Source organism: Pseudophryne corroboree, chromosome 6 (genome assembly GCF_028390025.1).
Source record: "Pseudophryne corroboree isolate aPseCor3 chromosome 6, aPseCor3.hap2, whole genome shotgun sequence".
NCBI lineage: Eukaryota > Metazoa > Chordata > Amphibia > Anura > Myobatrachidae > Pseudophryne > Pseudophryne corroboree.
Window position 1 is genome coordinate 801,955,056 of NC_086449.1, and position 19,278 is coordinate 801,974,333.

At 47.5% G+C, this 19,278-nt stretch overlaps 1 protein-coding gene across 1 annotated transcript in view; it reads left to right on the forward strand.

Moving 5' to 3' along the window:
- The window catches only part of MCAT (malonyl-CoA-acyl carrier protein transacylase), a 35,574-nt gene extending 19,923 nt beyond the window's left edge, over positions 1–15,651 (forward strand). Inside the window, exons 3-4 of the mRNA XM_063928928.1 lie at positions 13,326–13,543; positions 14,687–15,651. Of these exons, the coding sequence (XP_063784998.1) occupies positions 13,326–13,543; positions 14,687–15,094 (626 nt within the window). The 3' untranslated portion in view covers positions 15,095–15,651. The remainder of the gene's footprint in view (positions 1–13,325; positions 13,544–14,686) is intronic.
- The last annotated feature ends 3,627 nt before the right edge of the window (positions 15,652–19,278 follow it).

Here is a 19,278-nt window from a genome sequence, read left to right on the forward strand (position 1 = left end):
ATGTCCCTGAAAATCTCATTCACGAAGTGCTGGAAGACTGCTGGAGCGTTGCTCAATCCGAAGGGCATGACGAGGTACTCATAATGTCCGTCACGGGTGTTAAAGGCGGTCTTCCACTCGTCACCCTCACGGATTCGGATGAGATTGTAGGCACCCCTCAAGTCCAGCTTTGTGAAAATAGTTGCACCACTAACTCTATCAAAGAGCTCGGTAATCAGGGGTAAAGGGTATCGGTTCTTGACGGTAATATCGTTCAGACCTCTGTAGTCGATGCACGGACGCAGACCACCGTCTTTCTTCTTAACGAAGAAGAAGCCTGCGCCGGCTGGAGAAGAAGATGGTCGGATGAAACCCTTCGCCAGGTTCTCTTTGATGTACTCTTCCATGGAGTGTGTCTCAGGCAGAGACAACGGATAAGTTCGGCCTCGCGGTGGAACCTTCCCTGGAATGAGGTCGATTGGGCAGTCCCATTCTCTATGAGGAGGAAGGATATCAGCAGAGGCTTTACTGAACACGTCCGTGAAGTCTTGATATGGAGGAGGCGGAACATCAGATGACCTGGGGAAGGAAGAACAAACAGGAAGAACTTTGGCTAAACAAGTCTCAGCACAGGAGGGACCCCATGCCAGTATTTGCGTAGTCGTCCAGTCAATTGATGGGTTGTGGAGACGGAGCCATGGAAGGCCTAAAACCACTGGATGTGTGGCTCTTGGAATCACTAAAAAAGAAATATACTCAGAATGAAGAACTCCCACTCTCAGACGAACTGGAAGAGTCCTTAAGGAAATGACTGCGTCAAAAATCTTGCTGCCATCCACGGCAGTCAAAGAGATGGACGAGGACAGTCTCTCGGTGGGTAGGGACCACCGTTTAACATAAGCTTCGGTTATGAAATTCCCAGCTGCTCCGGAATCAAGGAGGGCAATGACGTTCCTGTAACGTTGAGCAATTTGGAGCGACACTGGGAGGTTACAGTCATGAGGAGATGGAGAGGAGATTATTACTCCTAGCCGTCCCTCTCCTTGGCGAGCTAGGATCTGGAGTTTCCCGGACGCTTGGGACAGGCATTGATAGTGTGCGACGGAGCTGCACAGTAGAGACAGAGAGACTCAGAGAGACGTCTTCGGCGCTCAGCGGGAGATAGACGGGAACGACTAATTTGCATAGGCTCATCCTTGGATGGAGATGGTTGACGAGGAGGAGGAGCAGAAGATTTAGGAGTAGATGATCTTCCTCGCTCAGTTGCTCTCTCTCTGAAACGTAGATCAACCTTCGTGCAAAGAGAAATTAGCTCATCCAACTTAGAGGGCAAGTCTCTGGTAGCTAACTCATCCTTGATGCGTTCTGATAAGCCATGCCAGAATGCAGCATACAGGGCCTCGTCGTTCCATGCCAGTTCGGATGCCAGGATTTTAAACTGCATAAGATACTGTCCCACAGTACGTGTTCCCTGGCGTAAACGGAGAATCTCAGATGAAGCAGATGTTATCCGGCCTGGCTCGTCGAAGATGCGCCTGAATGTAGCTACAAAGTCAGTATAGGAGGATAGCAGGGGATCAGACTTCTTTTTTTAAATCAAGTAGTTTTTATTGAGTTTTATGTCACAAACAAACAAAACAAAACATCAACATTGAAATTTAACTATAACTTTAACAGTTGCCATCAATAAACCGATTTTTTCAATCACATTTTGGTATACGTGTTGTTTCTTATCATATATAGTTACATATATGTATCCATGACGAGGAGTATCCATAGTTTTACAATGTCGCTCATGTGCTTAATACTTGTTCGCCCAGCCCTGCGCCTCCCCAGCGGCCCCACATCTCCGTAAATCAAGAGGTGGAACCCCGTATTTTATACATATGTTTCTCATGGCGAATTACCTCGTTCACCAACGCCCTCCAGTGCTCCACCCTAGGTATATCAGCAGAGAACCAGACCCTAGCAATAACCACCTTAGCTAGCGTTGTGAGACACAGGACATATTTGTACAGCAAAACAGAGTGCGTCTCCTCCAAATCTAGCCCAAATAAACATATGCCAGGATCTAATGTAGGAAGGGACGGTGCTGTCATGACTACCTCACACCAAACTCTATGCCAGAAAAGGGAAATCTCAGGGCAGTCCCACAATAAGTGCCAAAATCCGGCATCAGCTGCCTGACACCTGGGGCAGTTAGAATCTTCCCTAAGACCAGCCCTCCGCATACTAACCGGAGTGCGGTAGGACCTGTGTAGAATGTAGAAAAAAACCTGCTTATACCTTATACATGGTGTAGTGTATTTAAGTGAACTCATAATCTGAAGCCACTGCTCTTGGGACAATTGCCCTAAATCAGTCTCCCATTTAGTACGGAGATTGTTTAATAGATCGGGATAGCTATTGTTATTTAAAGCAGCATATATGGTAGACACCTTCCCCCTCCGGCTCATTGAAGCAAGCAGCGTCTTAACAGGTGAGTCAGCCATCGATGGTGGGCCGTGAGGGAATTGGGTCTGTACAGCATGTCTAAGCCGAAAGTATCGGAACATAACTGTGTTAGGCACATCAAATTCGATCTTTAGTTGCTGAAATGACTTCAGCACTCCACCGTGGTATAGCTGACCCAGTGCCACGACTCCCCTAGCAATCCATATGTTATCTAGCGACATCTCATATAGCTCAGGGTATGCACTATTGAACCACAATGGAGTACAGGTATCATGTCCCTCCCAGTCATACAAAGTGTGCGCATAACGCCAGATAAGCAAGGCTTGACGCAACAAGGGAGGCATGCCAGACGTTGAGAGACCAGAAAGGAGAAGTTGAAGAGGAGAGAGAGAGAAAGCAGGAGAGCACTCCGTCCGCTCAGCCAGAAACCCCCTCATCGTATCCCCCAGAGAGTCCCCAGTCCATTCACTCAGATGGGCCAACTGAGTGGCCACATAGTATAGTCTGAGATCTGGGAGGCTTGCTCCGCCAGACACCTGGGATCTGCACATCGTTCTTATAGAGACCCTCGCCTGCCTGCCACTCCATATAAATGAGGATAAAACTCCCTCAATAACAGTAAAGATCTTCTTGGGAAGGTAGACCGGGGAATTCTGTAGAGCATAGAGAAACTTTGGCTGCATCACCATTTTAAATAAATTGACCCTACCCAGGACAGACAGCGGTAATTTTTTCCAGCTATGTGCCTTTTCTTTAAATGTCGCTAGTATGGGGTCAATATTTTGGGCCATATAGCTACGCGCCATAGGAGTAATCCAGATGCCTAGATATTTGAATCGCAGTGTCCATTGCAAAGGATACGCCCCCTGTGTGTTTTCGGGAAGAAGGCCAGAGATAGGAAAAATGTGGGACTTGTCCCAGTTAATTAGCAGACCGGAAAAGATACCAAAATTCTCCACTACCTGTAATGCTGTTCGTAGGGAGTCATCAGAGTCCTGCAGGAAGAGTAGCATGTCATCCGCGTATAGCGCCACCACATCCACATGACCCCCAATCTCAACTCCCCTGACCCCGCTATCACCTCGCAACAGGGCAGCCAACGGCTCCACGGCCATCGCAAACAGTGCAGGAGACAGGGGGCAGCCCTGTCGAGTGCCCCTCTCCAGTGCAAAAAGCTCAGACGTGAAACCATTGGCCGTCACACGAGCCACAGGCAAGGAATACAATAATTGGATAAAGCCAATAAAACGAGGACCAAAGGCAAATTTCTCCAGCACCCCCCATAGGTACCTCCACTCTACGGAGTCGAACGCTTTGGCCGCATCAAGGGACACCACCACCGCGTCCACATCATTTCTCTGGAGATGACAGAACAATCTACGTAAATTTTGGGCCGTGGACTTACCCGGCATAAAGCCCGTCTGGTCTGGATGAATTATCGTTGTAATTACCAAATTCAATCGAGATGCCAAGATTTTTGCCAATATTTTTACATCAGTGTTGAGGAGGGAAATGGGTCGATAGGACTCGGGGAGCAGGGGGTCTTTCCCTGGTTTCAGCAGGACAATTATATTGGCCTCGGCCATAGAACGCGGGAGGGCCCCACCCTTTAAGAGTAGTTCAAACAGTTGTAGGAGATAGGGGGCAAAAAAAGTAATGTATTTTTTATAGACCTCGCCCGGAAGTCCATCTGATCCCGGTGCCTTAGACGCCGGGAGAGACAGGATCGCAGCCTCCACCTCCTCCACCGTGATAGGCGCATCCAGAGCCCCAGAGTCCTCCCGGGACAAGCATGGCAAGGTCAACTGAGCCAAAAAATCCCCCAGCTGATCATCAGAGTAACCGGCTCGGGAGGCATAGAGCGAGGAATAATAACTACGGAAAGTCTCCGCCACTTTTGATCCAGAGTAACACATTTGGCCAGCAGAGTTTTTCACACACTGAATTACTGTTCTAGGGGAATCAGACCGGGCCAAAAAGGCCAAATAGCTGCCATTCATCTCAGCCCGAAAATACTGCTCATGTCCCGTAAAAAGGAGTCTACGCCTGGATTTCTCAAATAAACAATCCGACCACTCACTCTGCGCGTTCTTCCACAACAATTCATCAGACCGCAAATGGGTATTAAGATATTGAGATTCCAACTGCTGGCACAAATATTCCAACCGCATCTCCTCCCTTTTACTGAACGCTTTAACTTCAGAGATCCGCTTTATAAAGGAGCCCCGCAGAAACGCCTTAAAGGCATCATGCTTCATTGTCAGAACACTGTATAGTGAATTATCTTCCTGGAACCCTTCCCAGGCGGCCATCAGATCCTCACCCTTCCCCAGCAGAGTCAACCAAAAGGGATTAAGCTTCCACATTTTTGCTCCCCGCTCCCAACCTATATTAACTGTGACCAAAACAGGAGAGTGATCCGATATGCCCCTAGGGAGATAATCCACCGCCAGCACGTCCGGGGACAAATCATGGGAAACCAACACCAAATCAATACGAGAAAAAGCGTGATGGGTAGCGGACTGACAGGAGAACTGAGTGGCCGCGGGATTTCGACATCTCCATATATCCACCAGCCCCATCTCCCCCACCAGTCTTGCAAATGAGGTAGGGGATGCCAGGGGAGGGGAAGATGCAACCGACTCCCTCCACCTGTCCATGCCACCATCCATGACATTGTTAAAATCTCCTAGACATATCACAGGGGTAGCAGGGGACCGGGCCAGAAAACGGGCAGCGTGCCGGAGGATCTCATTGTTATATGGCGGGGGGACATATACTGCTAATATATTAAACAGTCGGCTGTTAATATGGGCTCGTAGGAAGACGTATCTGCCATATTGGTCAGTTTCACATTCATCCATATGAAATTGTACGGACTTTTTAATCATTACAGAAACGCCTCTTGCATTGCTAGAGAAGGTGGAATGATACACGTGACTGACCCAGGGCTTTCTAAGCGCCAACACTCTACCTCCATGCAAATGTGTTTCAGAAAGACAAATTATGTCTGCCTGATATTTTTTAACCTGAGTCAGGACTAACGATCTTTTGATTTTTTCATTCAATCCCCGAACGTTCCAGCTGAGCAGACGGAGCCCCTCAGAAACAGTAGACATAGAAATCGTAACGGAGAGGGATAACAGGATAGGTTAAAGATACATATAGCAGAGCCTGGCATCGCAGCATAGCAACGTTGAGCCAACAGTACATAGGGACGGGAGTAACCAGTCCCCCTACGTTCCTGGAGGCATAAGAGCACAAAGCAACATAATGCAGAAAATACGCGTCTTTGCAAAATACGCACAGAGCTAAAAAGTGATGGCTTGGAAAAAAATAAACTAACCCCCCCCCGCACCCACCCTGTATCACCTAATAACGCAGTGTAGCAGAACACACACATAGGCAAAAATTGATGGCATGAAAAAAAACAAACTAACCCCCCCCCACTCCCACCCAGTATCACCTTGCGAACATAAGGTATACCTGGATCCCATAACTCCCACCAAAGTAACTAAACTAAGGGATAGGGGCCTAACTAAGATCCCAAAGAAATGCCCCTACACTATCTTCGGCATAAACTCTCCACAGAGTACCAGTAGAAGTAGTACCCTAACCCTGGGAAAGAAAAAAAAAAAAAAAAAAAAAAGGAAGAAAAAAAGAAAAACATATCAAGCAGCGTACCTCAACGTATAAAAACGAGACAAAGATTAATATCAACATTAGGCTGCTCAGCATTACCCCCCTAATACATTGCATATATATCCACAGCATGACTAGCGTAACATAATTTGAAACAGCTAGGCTTAGCCAGCAATAAGAAAGTAACAAATCAACAAATGTATAATAATACATCAACGAGGAGGACGAGGCTGTCGTTCCAACCATGCAGCAGCATCCTGAGGAGTGGAGAAGAAATGAGTGGTGTTATCGGACACCACTCTCAGTTTGGCCGGGAACAACATAGAGTATTGTATACTGCGGTCACGGAGTTGACGCTTAACATGCAGAAACTGTGATCTACTCTTTTGCACCTCCAGGGCAAAGTCAGGGAAAACGGATATATTATGTCCATCTAGTTGGATAGGGCCCTGTGTCCGGGCCATGCGGAGTATAGCGTCACGGTCCTTAAAATGTAGGAAACGAGCAATAAATGTTCTAGCCGGAGCCCCGGGTGGTGGCGGTCTAGGCGGGAGCCTGTGCGCTCGTTCCACCGCGAAATTGAGAGGTAAATGCTTCTTTGCCAAATAATTTAATAAGCCAATTTTCCAGAAAGGATTCCGGGGAGGTGCCCTCTGCCCTCTCAGGGAGCCCAACAAACCGAACGTTGTTGCGCCGTAGTCTCCCCTCGATATCGGACATTTTACTCTGCATAGATATCACCTGGGTAGACAAGTCGGCCACTTTCAATTGTAAGGGTGATGTAGTGTCTTCCAGAGCCGATATCCGATGCTCAGTTTCACCCACTCTTTCCCGGATTTTTTGTAGATCCTGTCTTAGGAGAGAGACGTCCGCCTGGACTTGCCCAATCTTGTCCGTGACCCTCTGCTCAGACGCAAAAATGGCCTGTAGTATTTGCTGGGTAGACTGAACCTGCTCAGTGGGGTCGGGGGCAGCGACCTCAGCCGCAGGCGGGGATGGGTCAGTGTCACCTTGCTTTGCCGAATGAGTTGCCTGTTGCGACCTAGCAAATTTCTCCAGTTTTGCAGCGGCGTTCGCCGCGCTCTGACCTCCTTTCACCATTGCAGCACTGGACGCGAAGTCAGGACCCCAAGGATATTACAGCAAAAAAGTCCCTGAGCAGTATCAGGTCAGCACAGGTGCTGGAGCCGCACGGATCGGGCAGATATGATAAATAATAATGTAGCAAAGTAGAGCAGGCTTATGGGCACACCGCAGAGTAGGTTATATATAGAGAATAGGAGACTGGCTGGATCAGGACAGGAGCAAAACTAAGAGCACATGCGTGGTTACTGCAGTTTTGCAGAGAGCATATAGGGACTGTATTGTATCTTCCCTAATTATTGCTGACTATTTCCTTCCCCCTTCTACATCCATAGGAATTCCACATTGGACGTGGGGGGGGAGTCTCAACTTTGGTACCCGTTTCAATACAGTTATTAAGCCCAGGAGGGGGACAGAGAGGCAGTCCCAGCCACAGCTCGCCTCACTGTGCGGCACCACAGGATGGGGAATCCGTCAGTAGCAGGGAGACAAGCTCATATTGATAATTAAAGATGGCGGTTTCGCGGGCTTTCCGCTCCGCACTCACCAGCTCGCCGTATCTTCCACGGGTCTGCGGGCGAGCACCGCCGCGCTCAGCCCGCCAGTCAGGGCCTCCTCCGTCGCGTTCCCCCAGTCGGGGGATCACTGCAGGGCCGCCGCCGGAAGCGCTGTCGCGTGTCGTCCCGCGAGCTCCGGCACGCAGAGAGGCAGGGAGCCGGGCCAGCACGCTGGAGGGGGTCGGGTACAGGAAGCCGCTGCACGCTCCGGGCCAGCACGAATGGTAACAGGGGTAGCACCTCTTCCAATGCTTGCAGGCAGATCCCAGGAGCCACGGGTTAGGGAAAAAAGGATATTTGACAGGATTAATATGGAGAGCTAGAGCAGTACACTGCTACTCCATGCCGATCCAGGCCACGCCCCCCAGGGGATCAGACTTCTCCCATAAAGGTGATGCCCAGTCAAGGGCTGAGCCACTGAGAAGGGAGATGATATAGGCAATTTTGGTACGGTCACTGAAGAAATTGCCAGGTAGAAGCTCAAAGTGGATTTCACATTGATTGAGAAATCCCCTGCAGAACCTTGGAGATCCATCAAATTTTGCTGGCGTTGGAAGATGAAGATGTGGACTGGAAATGGGTAAGGTGGGTGGGGTTACAGCTGGTGTCACTGTAGTGGACGCACCGGACGTGCCAGGTCCACGGAGGGTCGTTTGAATCCCATCCAGCCGTGTAGAGAGATCCTGGAGACAGCGGATGATGTGGCCCTGTGCAGCCTCCTGATGTTCAAGTCGGGCTGCCAGTTCTTGCATCGGCCTGGCCGCTTGATCCTGGTCTCCGGCTGGATTCATTAGGTCAGTGCTTACTGTCACAACTGAGGGCCTGAGCTGACGGGAGGCAGCCTCAGTTGTAGGGGCTGAGATGTAACGGAACCTGGGAGGTTGTATCAGACCCCTAGACATGTAAGTAACATGTAGAATAACTGCCCGAAGGCGTGACCACGACAACCAGGATAAAAGTCAATGATGTTTATTATGACAAACTCCGTAACACAGCAGCAGTAAAAGGAAACATAAAAGTCAACAGAGGATAAATACAATTCCTGGGTACTACAGGGTGGCAAGGGTCACAGGCACTGGTAGTGTGAGACAGTTCTTATAATCTTCTAGTTGGAAAGTCCTTACCAGGCCTGACTGTAGCAATGGAGAGAACCCAGGATCGTACCAGCTGATGTTCCAGGAAAGGCTGGGCTGCTGAAGGTAAAACGGCTGCTGTGGATACTGGCTGGAACCAGACTGTTGTTGGTACGGAGTGGATACTGGCTGGAACCAGTTAAATAATAAACGAACTTGAGAGCGATGAAATAATAATGAAGTTTGGAGTTTGAGAGCGGTGAAATAATAATACCGGTGGAGAGTGGTAAACTGCAGAAAAGGACACCGGCCCTTTAAGAGAAGCTATACACTGCTGGAAGCAGGTGATTGTTTGAGAGCGGTGAAATAATAATGAAGTTTGGAGTTTGAGAGCGGTGAAATAATAATACCGGTGGAGAGTGGTAAACTGCAGAAAGGACACCGGCCCTTTAAGAGAAGCTGTAAACTGCTGGAAGCTGGGCTGGAAGCAGGTGATTGATAATGGAAACAGGTGAGTCCAGAATGGATCGGAGAGTCAGGCTACACCGCAGATGGAATGCTGGTGCGGGTCTCTATAGCAGAAGTCTGGAGACAGGAGCTGGAACCTGGAAGACAACCACAGGAGAGAGACAAACTGGAACTAGGTTAGACAACCAAAGCACTGACGCCTTCCTTGCTCAGGCACAGCTTACTTATACCTGCAGCAAGGAAGGGGTTGGCTAGGCAATTATGCAAATCAACATTACAGACAGCAGATTGGTGGAAATGATCAGATGACAAAATCCAAGATGGCTGCGCCCATGCAGACACTTGGAGGGAAGTTTGGTTTGTAATCCATGTGAGAATTGAAACAGTAATGGCGACGCCGGCCACAGGAGACAGGAGACGCCAGACTGACAAGCGCACATTTAACCACGCGGGCACAGCGGAGGCCGCGGCTGATGAAATCACCACTCTGACATTCTGCATGTGGAAACTCAGGAACAGCGGGATCCGGTCCTGGAACGCTGAGCCAGCCTTAGGAGGCATCTGAAGGGTAAGTAATGGCGTCCAGATACCCGGATCGTGACATTGTGGTACCGAAGCCGGACGGCTCGGTAAGACCGATTCTTAATCTAAAATCTCTGAACCTGTACATACAAAAATTCAAGTTCAAGATGGAGTCACTCAGAGCAGTGATAGCGAATCTGGAAGAAGGGGATTTTATGGTGTCCTTGGACATCAAGGATGCTTACCTTCATGTTCCAATTTGTCCTTCACACCAAGGGTACCTCAGGTTCGTGGTCCAAAACTGTCATTATCAGTTTCAGACGCTGCCGTTTGGATTGTCCACGGCACCCCGGGTCTTTACCAAGGTAATGGCCGAAATGATGATCCTTCTTCGAAGAGAAGGCGTCTTAATTATCCCTTGGACGATCTCCTGATAAGGGCAAGATCCAGAGAACAGCTGGAGGTCGGAGTAGCACTAACCCAAGTAGTGCTCCAACAACACGGGTGGATTCTGAATTTTCCAAAATCCCAACTGATCCCGACGACACGTCTGTCGTTCCTAGGGATGATTCTGGACACTGTTCAGAAAAAGGTATTTCTTCCGGAGGAGAAAGCCAGGGAGTTATCCGATCTAGTCAGGAACCTCCTAAAACCAGGAAAAGTATCTGTGCATCAATGCACAAGAGTCCTGGGAAAAATGGTAGCTTCTTACGAAGCGATTCCATTCGGCAGATTCCATGCACGAACTTTTCAGTGGGATCTGCTGGACAAATGGTCCGGATCGCATCTGCAGATGCATCAGCGGATAAAATTGTCCACAAGGACAAGAGTGTCTCTGCTATGGTGGTTGCAGAGTGCTCATCTGTTAGAGGGCCGCAGATTCGGCATACAGAACTGGGTCCTAGTGACCACGGATGCCAGCCTGAGAGGCTGGGGAGCGGTCACACAGGGAAGAAACTTCCAGGGCGTGTGGTCAAGCCTGGAGACGTCTCTTCACATAAATATACTGGAGCTAAGAGCAATCTACAATGCTCTAAGCCTGGCAAAACCTCTGCTTCAGGGTCAGCCGGTGTTGATTCAGTCGGACAACATCACGGCAGTCGCCCACGTAAACAGACAGGGCGGCACAAGAAGCAGGAGGGCAATGGCAGAAGCTGCAAGGATTCTCCGCTGGGCAGAAAATCATGTGTTAGCACTGTCAGCTGTGTTCATCCCGGGAGTGGACAACTGGGAAGCAGACTTCCTCAGCAGACACGATCTGCACCCGGGAGAGTGGGGACTTCATCCAGAAGTCTTCCACATGATTGTGGTCCATTGGGAAAGACCAATGGTGCACATGATGGCGTCCCGCCTCAACAAAAAACTGGACAGGTATTGCGCCAGGTCAAGAGACCCTCAGGCAATAGCTGTAGACGCTCTGGTAACACCATGGGTGTACCAGTCAGTGTATGTGTTTCCTCCTCTGCCTCTCATACCAAAAGTACTGAGAATTATACGGCAAAGGGGAGTAAGAATGATACTTTTTCTCAAATCCCATTGGTTTGAGCCACTCAAATCGGTGGATTTGAAATATCTTACATGGAAAGTAACCATGCTACTGGCCCTGGCTTCAGCCAGGAGAGTGTCAGAATTGGCGGCTTTATCGTATAAAAGTCCATATCTGATTTTCCATTCGGACAGGGCAGAACTGCGGACGCGTCCTCACTTTCTGCCTAAGGTGGTTTCAGCGTTTCACCTGAACCAGCCTATTGTGGTGCCTGCGGCTACTAGCGATTTGGAGGATTCCAAGTTGCTGGACGTTGTCAGAGCATTGAAAATATATATTTCAAGGACGGCTGGAGTCAGAAAATCTGACTCGCTGTTTATACTGTATGCACCCAACAAGCTGGGTGCTCCTGCTTCTAAGCAGACGATTGCTCGTTGGATTTGTAGCACAATTCAACTTGCACATTCTGTGGCAGGCCTGCCACAGCCTAAATCTGTCAAGGCCCATTCCACAAGGAAGGTGGGCTCATCTTGGGCGGCTGCCCGAGGGGTCTCGGCATTACAACTCTGCCGAGCAGCTACGTGGTCAGGGGAGAACACGTTTGTAAAATTCTACAAATTTGATACCCTGGCTAAGGAGGACCTGGAGTTCTCTCATTCGGTGCTGCAGAGTCATCCGCACTCTCCCGCCCGTTTGGGAGCTTTGGTATAATCCCCATGGTCCTGACGGAGTCCCAGCATCCACTAGGACGTCAGAGAAAATAAGATTTTACTTACCGATAAATCTATTTCTCGTAGTCCGTAGTGGATGCTGGGCGCCCATCCCAAGTGCGGATTGTCTGCAATACTTGTACATAGTTATTGTTACAAAAAAATCGGGTTGTTATTGTTGTGAGCCGTCTGTTCAGAGGCTCCTACGTTTGTCATACTGTTAACTGGGTTCAGATCACAAGTTGTACGGTGTGATTGGTGTGGCTGGTATGAGTCTTACCCGGGATTCAAAATCCTTCCTTATTGTGTACGCTCGTCCGGGCACAGTATCCTAACTGAGGCTTGGAGGAGGGTCATAGGGGGAGGAGCCAGTACACACCACCTAGTGGTCAAACTTTTAAATTTTGTGCCCTGTCTCCTGCGGAGCCGCTATTCCCCATGGTCCTGACAGAGTCCCAGCATCCACTACGGACTACGAGAAATAGATTTATCGGTAAGTAAAATCTTATTTTAAATAGTTTTATCATTATCGGCCCTGCTGATATGTGTAGTTGGAAAAGGACCTTTATTGGCCTGTTTGTCTGGTCATCTTCCAACTCCACTAACGGGCCCCCAGTGGCACTGTAAGAAACCCAGCTGCTTTAGTCAAAATGGTTCCCAGCAAACCACTGTGTGTAAGTAATCAAGAGGTTACTGTTGTCAGTGGCGTATGCCTTCCCCAGAAGAAACCTGCAGGGATGAGGCGTCGTTCCTAGGAATCAATAAAACATAATCCTGTTTCCTATGTATATATGCAGAAAGTGAAAGCATGGAGTTAGTATATATTTTTAAGAAACCATTACTTTACCTAGATTTGGACAATAGGTCAGTAAATTGAATAGATTATCACTAGTAATGCACATCTTTCCGGTCATAGAAGAGGGGAATTTTGAGAATGGAATATGGGCGGGTTGGAGTTCATTGAAAAATAATATTTTACTTATTTTTTTGTTTTATTTTTTAAATATTCAATAAATCCACCTTTAACTGGAAAATAACAGGTGCAAAAGTAATTTATTTATTTTTTTATGCTTGTGTTACAATGGCGCAAAGAGGTGAAGATTTGTAGGCCGTGAAGTTAAAAATGTATTGTGATGTTTATTTTATATTCTGTGGGTGTAGCGTTATTATACACAGAAATGGAATTGGCCCGTGTCTCCTTGCTGGCTCAGTAGATGACACTGGGCTACAGGGACACTGGGCTTCATAATAGATCTCTGCCACCTAAATATTTACCTTGCACACGTAGAAAAGAATCTGTGAGCAGAAAGTGTTGGTGCACCAATATAATGGTAATGTTTCCATGTTGCAGCTCTGTACGCGGTGAAAGTCCGAGCGGAGGCCATGCAGGAGGCGTCTGAGGCTGTTCCTAGTGGGATGCTCTCCGTAGTTGGGACATCTAGGGCCAGATATTATAACGCTTGCACTGAGGCCATAGAGCACTGCAAGACATTGGGCATAGAAGACCCTGTGTGTGAAGTGGCGAATTACCTGTTTCCCGATGGCAGAGTTCTCGCCGGCCACATAGAGGTGAGTGTGTATTTATCTACTTACAGCTTGTATACAGTTCTTTTAAATGTGCTCGTCCAACCCGCTACAGACTTCTGTGTCTTCCAGCCTACTGTAGCCGTTGTTGGCACGATGGGTGCTGCATCGGCAGCTGTTGGGGCCTTTGTGCCTCTCCGCCGCCTGCTCTTATAAGCTGCCTCTCCCTACGGGTCCCAGCCTCCTTTTCTGTGGTCTCACAGTAGTGTCGTGTGCTTATGTGTATTGTAATTTACTCTATTTATTTGTCTTTTAGGTCTACCATCCTTGTACAGCGCTGTGTACACTTTCTAATGCTTAATAAATAAGAGACTAATAATGTTCTACAAACAGTATTTAAAGGGGTTGTGTAAAATGAGACTTAAATAATCTTTACAATTATTTTAATTAGGGGGTTATTTCAGAGTTGATCGCAGCAGCAAATTTGTTAGCATTTGGGCAAAACCATGTGCACTGCAGGTGGGGCAGATGTAACATGTGCAGAGAGAGTTGGATTTGGGAGGGTTATATTGTTTCTGTGCAGGGTAAATACTGGCTGCTTTATCTTTACACTGCAATTTAGATTGCAGATTGAACACACCCCACCCAAATCTAACTCTCTCTGCACATGTTACCTCTGCCCCCCCTGCAGTGCACATAGTTTTGCCCAACTGCTAACAAATTTGCTGCTGCGATCAACTCTGAATTACCCCCTAGAAGTGGTGCTCGGAGGGTTGTAAACAAACCTATTTTCAATCAGAGTATTAGAACGTTTGCAACCCACAAGTTATGTGAACTAACTGCAGGAGAAATTCACCTGCAGATTGGTCCTCGTACAACTAGCGTCATATTGCGCAAGGCGGCCTGCACGTAACCGAGTCACTTCGAGAGCGGAATAATGTACCTTATTTTTCTTTTACCCTTGCAACTTAGACGCAGCGAAAATCCGCTCACAGTGCACTAGAGATACCGTGCTGCAACTTAACCGCACAGTAATTAGTTTTAAACATGTACAAAGTCTGATATGAAGCACACTAGAACTTGGCGTGAAAAAAGCTGCGGCCCCTCCATCAACTTGATGTCTTGTGTTTAATAATCAGCGTTCCGCTTTTCTACATGTAATTTTTCATTTCTTCCACGTATCCCTAGGCCATTGACTTTTTGCGAAAGAATTCCAAGAAATTCCATTTCAGCCACGCTAGGCTGCTGCCGGTTAGCGGCGCGTTTCACACTCGCCTGATGCAACCCGCCGTGGAACCTCTCAAGAAAGTTCTGAAGACCTTAAACTTCAAGCAGCCGCTCATTAACGTGTACTGTAACGTCGACGGAAAACGGTACCGGCACGCGACGGCTATAGAGGATCTCCTGGCCAAGCAGCTGGTTTCCCCTGTAAAATGGGAGCAAATACTGCATACAATCTACGAGAGGAGACAAGGAACCAACTTCCCTATGACACTGGAAATGGGACCAGGGATTCAGCTGGGGACTATGCTAAAGATTTGCAATTTCAAGGCGTGGAAATCTTATAAAAACATTGATGTTTTTGAAAACGACTGAAAATAACTTTAATCATTCGATCGCTTAAAAGGAAAATTAAACCCAAAGTACAAGTTGCTTCATATAATTGATAGTAATAGTTACAGCTCTACGTTCAGCATTGTCACCGATTCGAGGAAGATTGCGGAGGATGTGTTGGCGCAGTTTCCATACACGGCCCGTACAGAAATTATTCTTTCGTCCTTCTGTCCTTCTTCTTTTTTCTTTTCTTTTTTTTTTAGATTGAGTATATTTTGTTGTCTCTTTTTATAGGTGTAGGGAATACATAATAAACTTAGATTTTTACGTTTATTTTTGAAGTAGAATTCATCCCTCTCTGGCATACACTGTATTAGAACTCTGGTTGCTAAGGGATACAGCACTTGTCGTTTTTGCTCGAGTCTACAAAACTGTCCCTCCTTGATTTAAGCTGTTATGTTCCCTGTGTAGCCTCTGACAGGACAATTGTACACTGAGCTACACTGATACTGGACATGCAACAAGGGCGCATCTGTGTATTTATAGACAGGGGGTTCCATTTTATTCCAGGAAATAAACGTGGTGAAAATGTAGTTAAATTAGTTGTCCAGCTACAAATAACTTTCATTTATTAGTGAGCATGGGCTTTTAACATGTACTATGTATATACACATTGCTATAGGTTTGCAGTTTTTTTTTCTGTGGGTTTCACTTTGTATATAATCATCAGGCAACATAGTTTTTTTTTTTTTTTTCCTCTTCCCATGGACATCACACTGTTCTGCATCTGATACAGCTATGCAGGTGTGTGTCCTATCCAAGTGCAAACTGCAATGCTAAAAATATATATATATATATATATATATATATATATATACACAATTCCACAAGAAGATGGCACTCAAAGACTATTCTTTGCAAAACGACACTTGTATTGAGAACTGTCAAACGTTTTCGGGGCATCCGCCCCATCCTCAGAATTATACAATACCTGTTGTCCTGAGGATGCCCCGTTAACGTTTTGACAGTTATCAATACAAGTGTCGTTTTGCAAAGAATATAGTCTCTGAGTGCCATCTTCTTGTGGAATTGTGTATTATCTTTATTTGTATAGGCACCTGACCTTGTGGGTTTTTTTGTACCAAGTGCCGGCAGATAGTGGATTGGTTTTATATATATCTCTCTAATAAATATATATATATATATATATATATATATATATATATATATATATATATATATATATATATATATATATATATATAATATACACTGCTCAAAAAAATAAAGGGAACACTAAAATAACACATCCTAGATCTGAATGAATGAAATATTCTTAATACATACTTTGTTCTTTACATAGTTGAATGTGCTGACAACAAAATCACACAAAAATGATCAATGGAAATCAAATTTATTAACCCATGGAGGTCTGGATTTGGAGTCACCCTCAAAATTAAAGTGGAAAAACACACTACAGGCTGATCCAACTTTGATGTAATGTCCTTAAAACAAGTCAAAATGAGGCTCAGTAGTGTGTGTGGCCTCCACGTGCCTGTATGACCTCCCTACAACCCACACAAGTGGCTCAGGTAGTACAGCTCATCCAGGATGGCACATCAATGCGAGCTGTGGCAAAAAGGTTTGCTGTGTCTGTCAGCGTAGTGTCCAGCACATGGCGGCGCTACCAGGAGACAGGCCAGTACATCGGGAGACGTGGAGGAGGCCGTAGGAGGGCAACAACCCAGCAGCAGGACCGCTACCTCCGCCTTTGTGCAGGGAGGAACAGGAGGAGCACTGCCAGAGCCCTGCAAAATGACCTCCAGCTAGCCACAAATGTGCATGTGTCTACTCAAATGATCAGAAACAGACTCCATGAGGGTGGTATGAGGGCCCGACGCCCACAGGTAGGGGTTGTGCTTACAGCCCAACACCGTGCAGGATGTTTGGCATTTGCCAGAGAACACCAAGATTCGCAAATTCGCCACTGGTGCCCTGTGCTCTTCACAGATGAAAGCAGGTTCTCACTGAGCACAAGGAGAACGTTCTGCTGCCTGCAACATCCTCCAGCATGACCGGTTTGGCAGTGGGTCAGTAATGGTGTGGGGTGGCATTTCTTTGGGGGGCCGCACAGCCCTCCATGTGCTCGCCAGAGGTAGCCTGACTGCCATTAGGTACCGAGATGAGATCCTCAGACCCCTTGTGAGACCATATGCTGGTGCGGTTGGCCCTGGGTTCCTCCTAATGCAAGACAATGCTAGACCTCATGTGGCTGGAGTGTGTCAGCAGTTCCTGCAAGACGAAGGCATTGATGCTATGGACTGGCCCGCCCGTTCCCCAGACCTGAATCCAATTGAGCACATCTGGGACATCATGTCTCGCTCTATCCACCAATGCCACGTTGCACCACAGACTGTCCAGGAGTTGGCGGATGCTTTAGTCCAGGTCTGGGAGGAGATCCCTCAGGAGACCATCCGCCACCTCATCAGGAGCATGCCCAGGCGTTGTAGGGAGGTCATACAGGCACGTGGAGGCCACACGCACTACTGAGCCTCATTTTGACTTGTTTTAAGGACATTACATCAAAGTTGGATCAGCCTGTAGTGTGTTTTTCCACTTTAATTTTGAGGGTGACTCTAAATCCAGACCTCCATGGGTTAATAAATTTGATTTCCATTGATAATTTCTCTGACGTCCTAGTGGATGCTGGGAACTCCGTAAGGACCATGGGGAATAGCGGCTCCGCAGGAGACTGGGCACATCTAAAGAAAGCTTTAGGACTAGCTGGTGTGCACTGGCTCCTCCCCCTATGACCCTCCTCCAAGCCTCAGTTAGATTTCCGTGCCCGACGAGAAGGGTGCACACTAGGGGCTCTCCTGAGCTCTTTGTGAAAGTTTTAGTTTAGGTTTATTATTTTCAGTGAGACCTGCTGGCAACAGGCTCACTGCATCGTGGGACTAAGGGGAGAAGAAACGGACTCACCTGAGTGCAGAGTGGATCGGGTTTCTTAGGCTACTGGACATTAGCTCCAGAGGGACGATCACAGGTTCAGCCTGGATGGGTCACCGGAGCCGCGCCGCCGTCCCCCTTACAGAGCCAGAAGAGCGAAGAGGTCCGGTGAAATCGGCGGCAGAAGACGATCCTGTCTTCAGATAAGGTAGCGCACAGCACCGCAGCTGTGCGCCATTGCTCTCAGCACACTTCACACTCCGGTCACTGAGGGTGCAGGGCGCTGGGGGGGCAGCGCCCTGAGACGCAATAAATCGATAAAACCTTATATGGCTAAAATAAATGCATCACATATAACTCCTGGGCTATATGGATGCATTTAACCCCTGCCAAAACATATAAAAAAACGGATGATAAGGACGCCGAGAAAGGGGCGGAGCCTATCTCCTCAACACACTGGCGCCATTTTCCCTCACAGCTCAGTTGGAGGGAAGCTCCCTGGCTCTCCCCTGCAGTCACTACACTACAGAAAGGGGTTAAAAAAGAGAGGGGGGCACAAATTAGGCGCAGTATAAACAATACAGCAGCTATAAAGGGAAAAACACTTATATAAGGTTATCCCTGTATATATATAGCGCTCTGGTGTGTGCTGGCAAACTCTCCCTCTGTCTCCCCAAAGGGCTAGTGGGTCCTGTCCTCTATCAGAGCATTCCCTGTGTGTGTGCTGTGTGTCGGTACTTTTGTGTCGACATGTATGAGGAGAAAAATTATGTGGAGACGGAGTAGAGTGTCTGTAATAGTGTTGTCACCCCCTAGGGGGTCGACACCTGAGTGGATGTACTGTTGAAATTGCGTGACAGTGTCAGCTTTGTATAAAAGACAGTGGTTGACATGAGACAGCCGGCTACTCAGCTTGTGCCTGTCCAGACGTCTCATACAGGGGCTCTAAAGCGCCCGTTACCTCAGATACAGACGCCGACACGGATACTGGCTCCTGTGTCGACGGTGAAGAGACAACCGTGATTTCCAATAGGGCCACACATTGCATGATTGAGGCAATGGTAAATGTTTACACTTTTCTGATAATATGAATACCACCAAAAAAGGGGTATTATGTTTGGTGAGGAAAAACTTCCTATAGTTTTCCTGACTCTGAAAAATAAAATGAGGTGTGTGATGATGCGTGGGTTTTCCTCCGATAACAATTGATAATTCTAAAAAGTTATTGGCAGTATACCTTTTCCCGCCAGAGGTTAGGGTGCGTTGGGAAACACCCC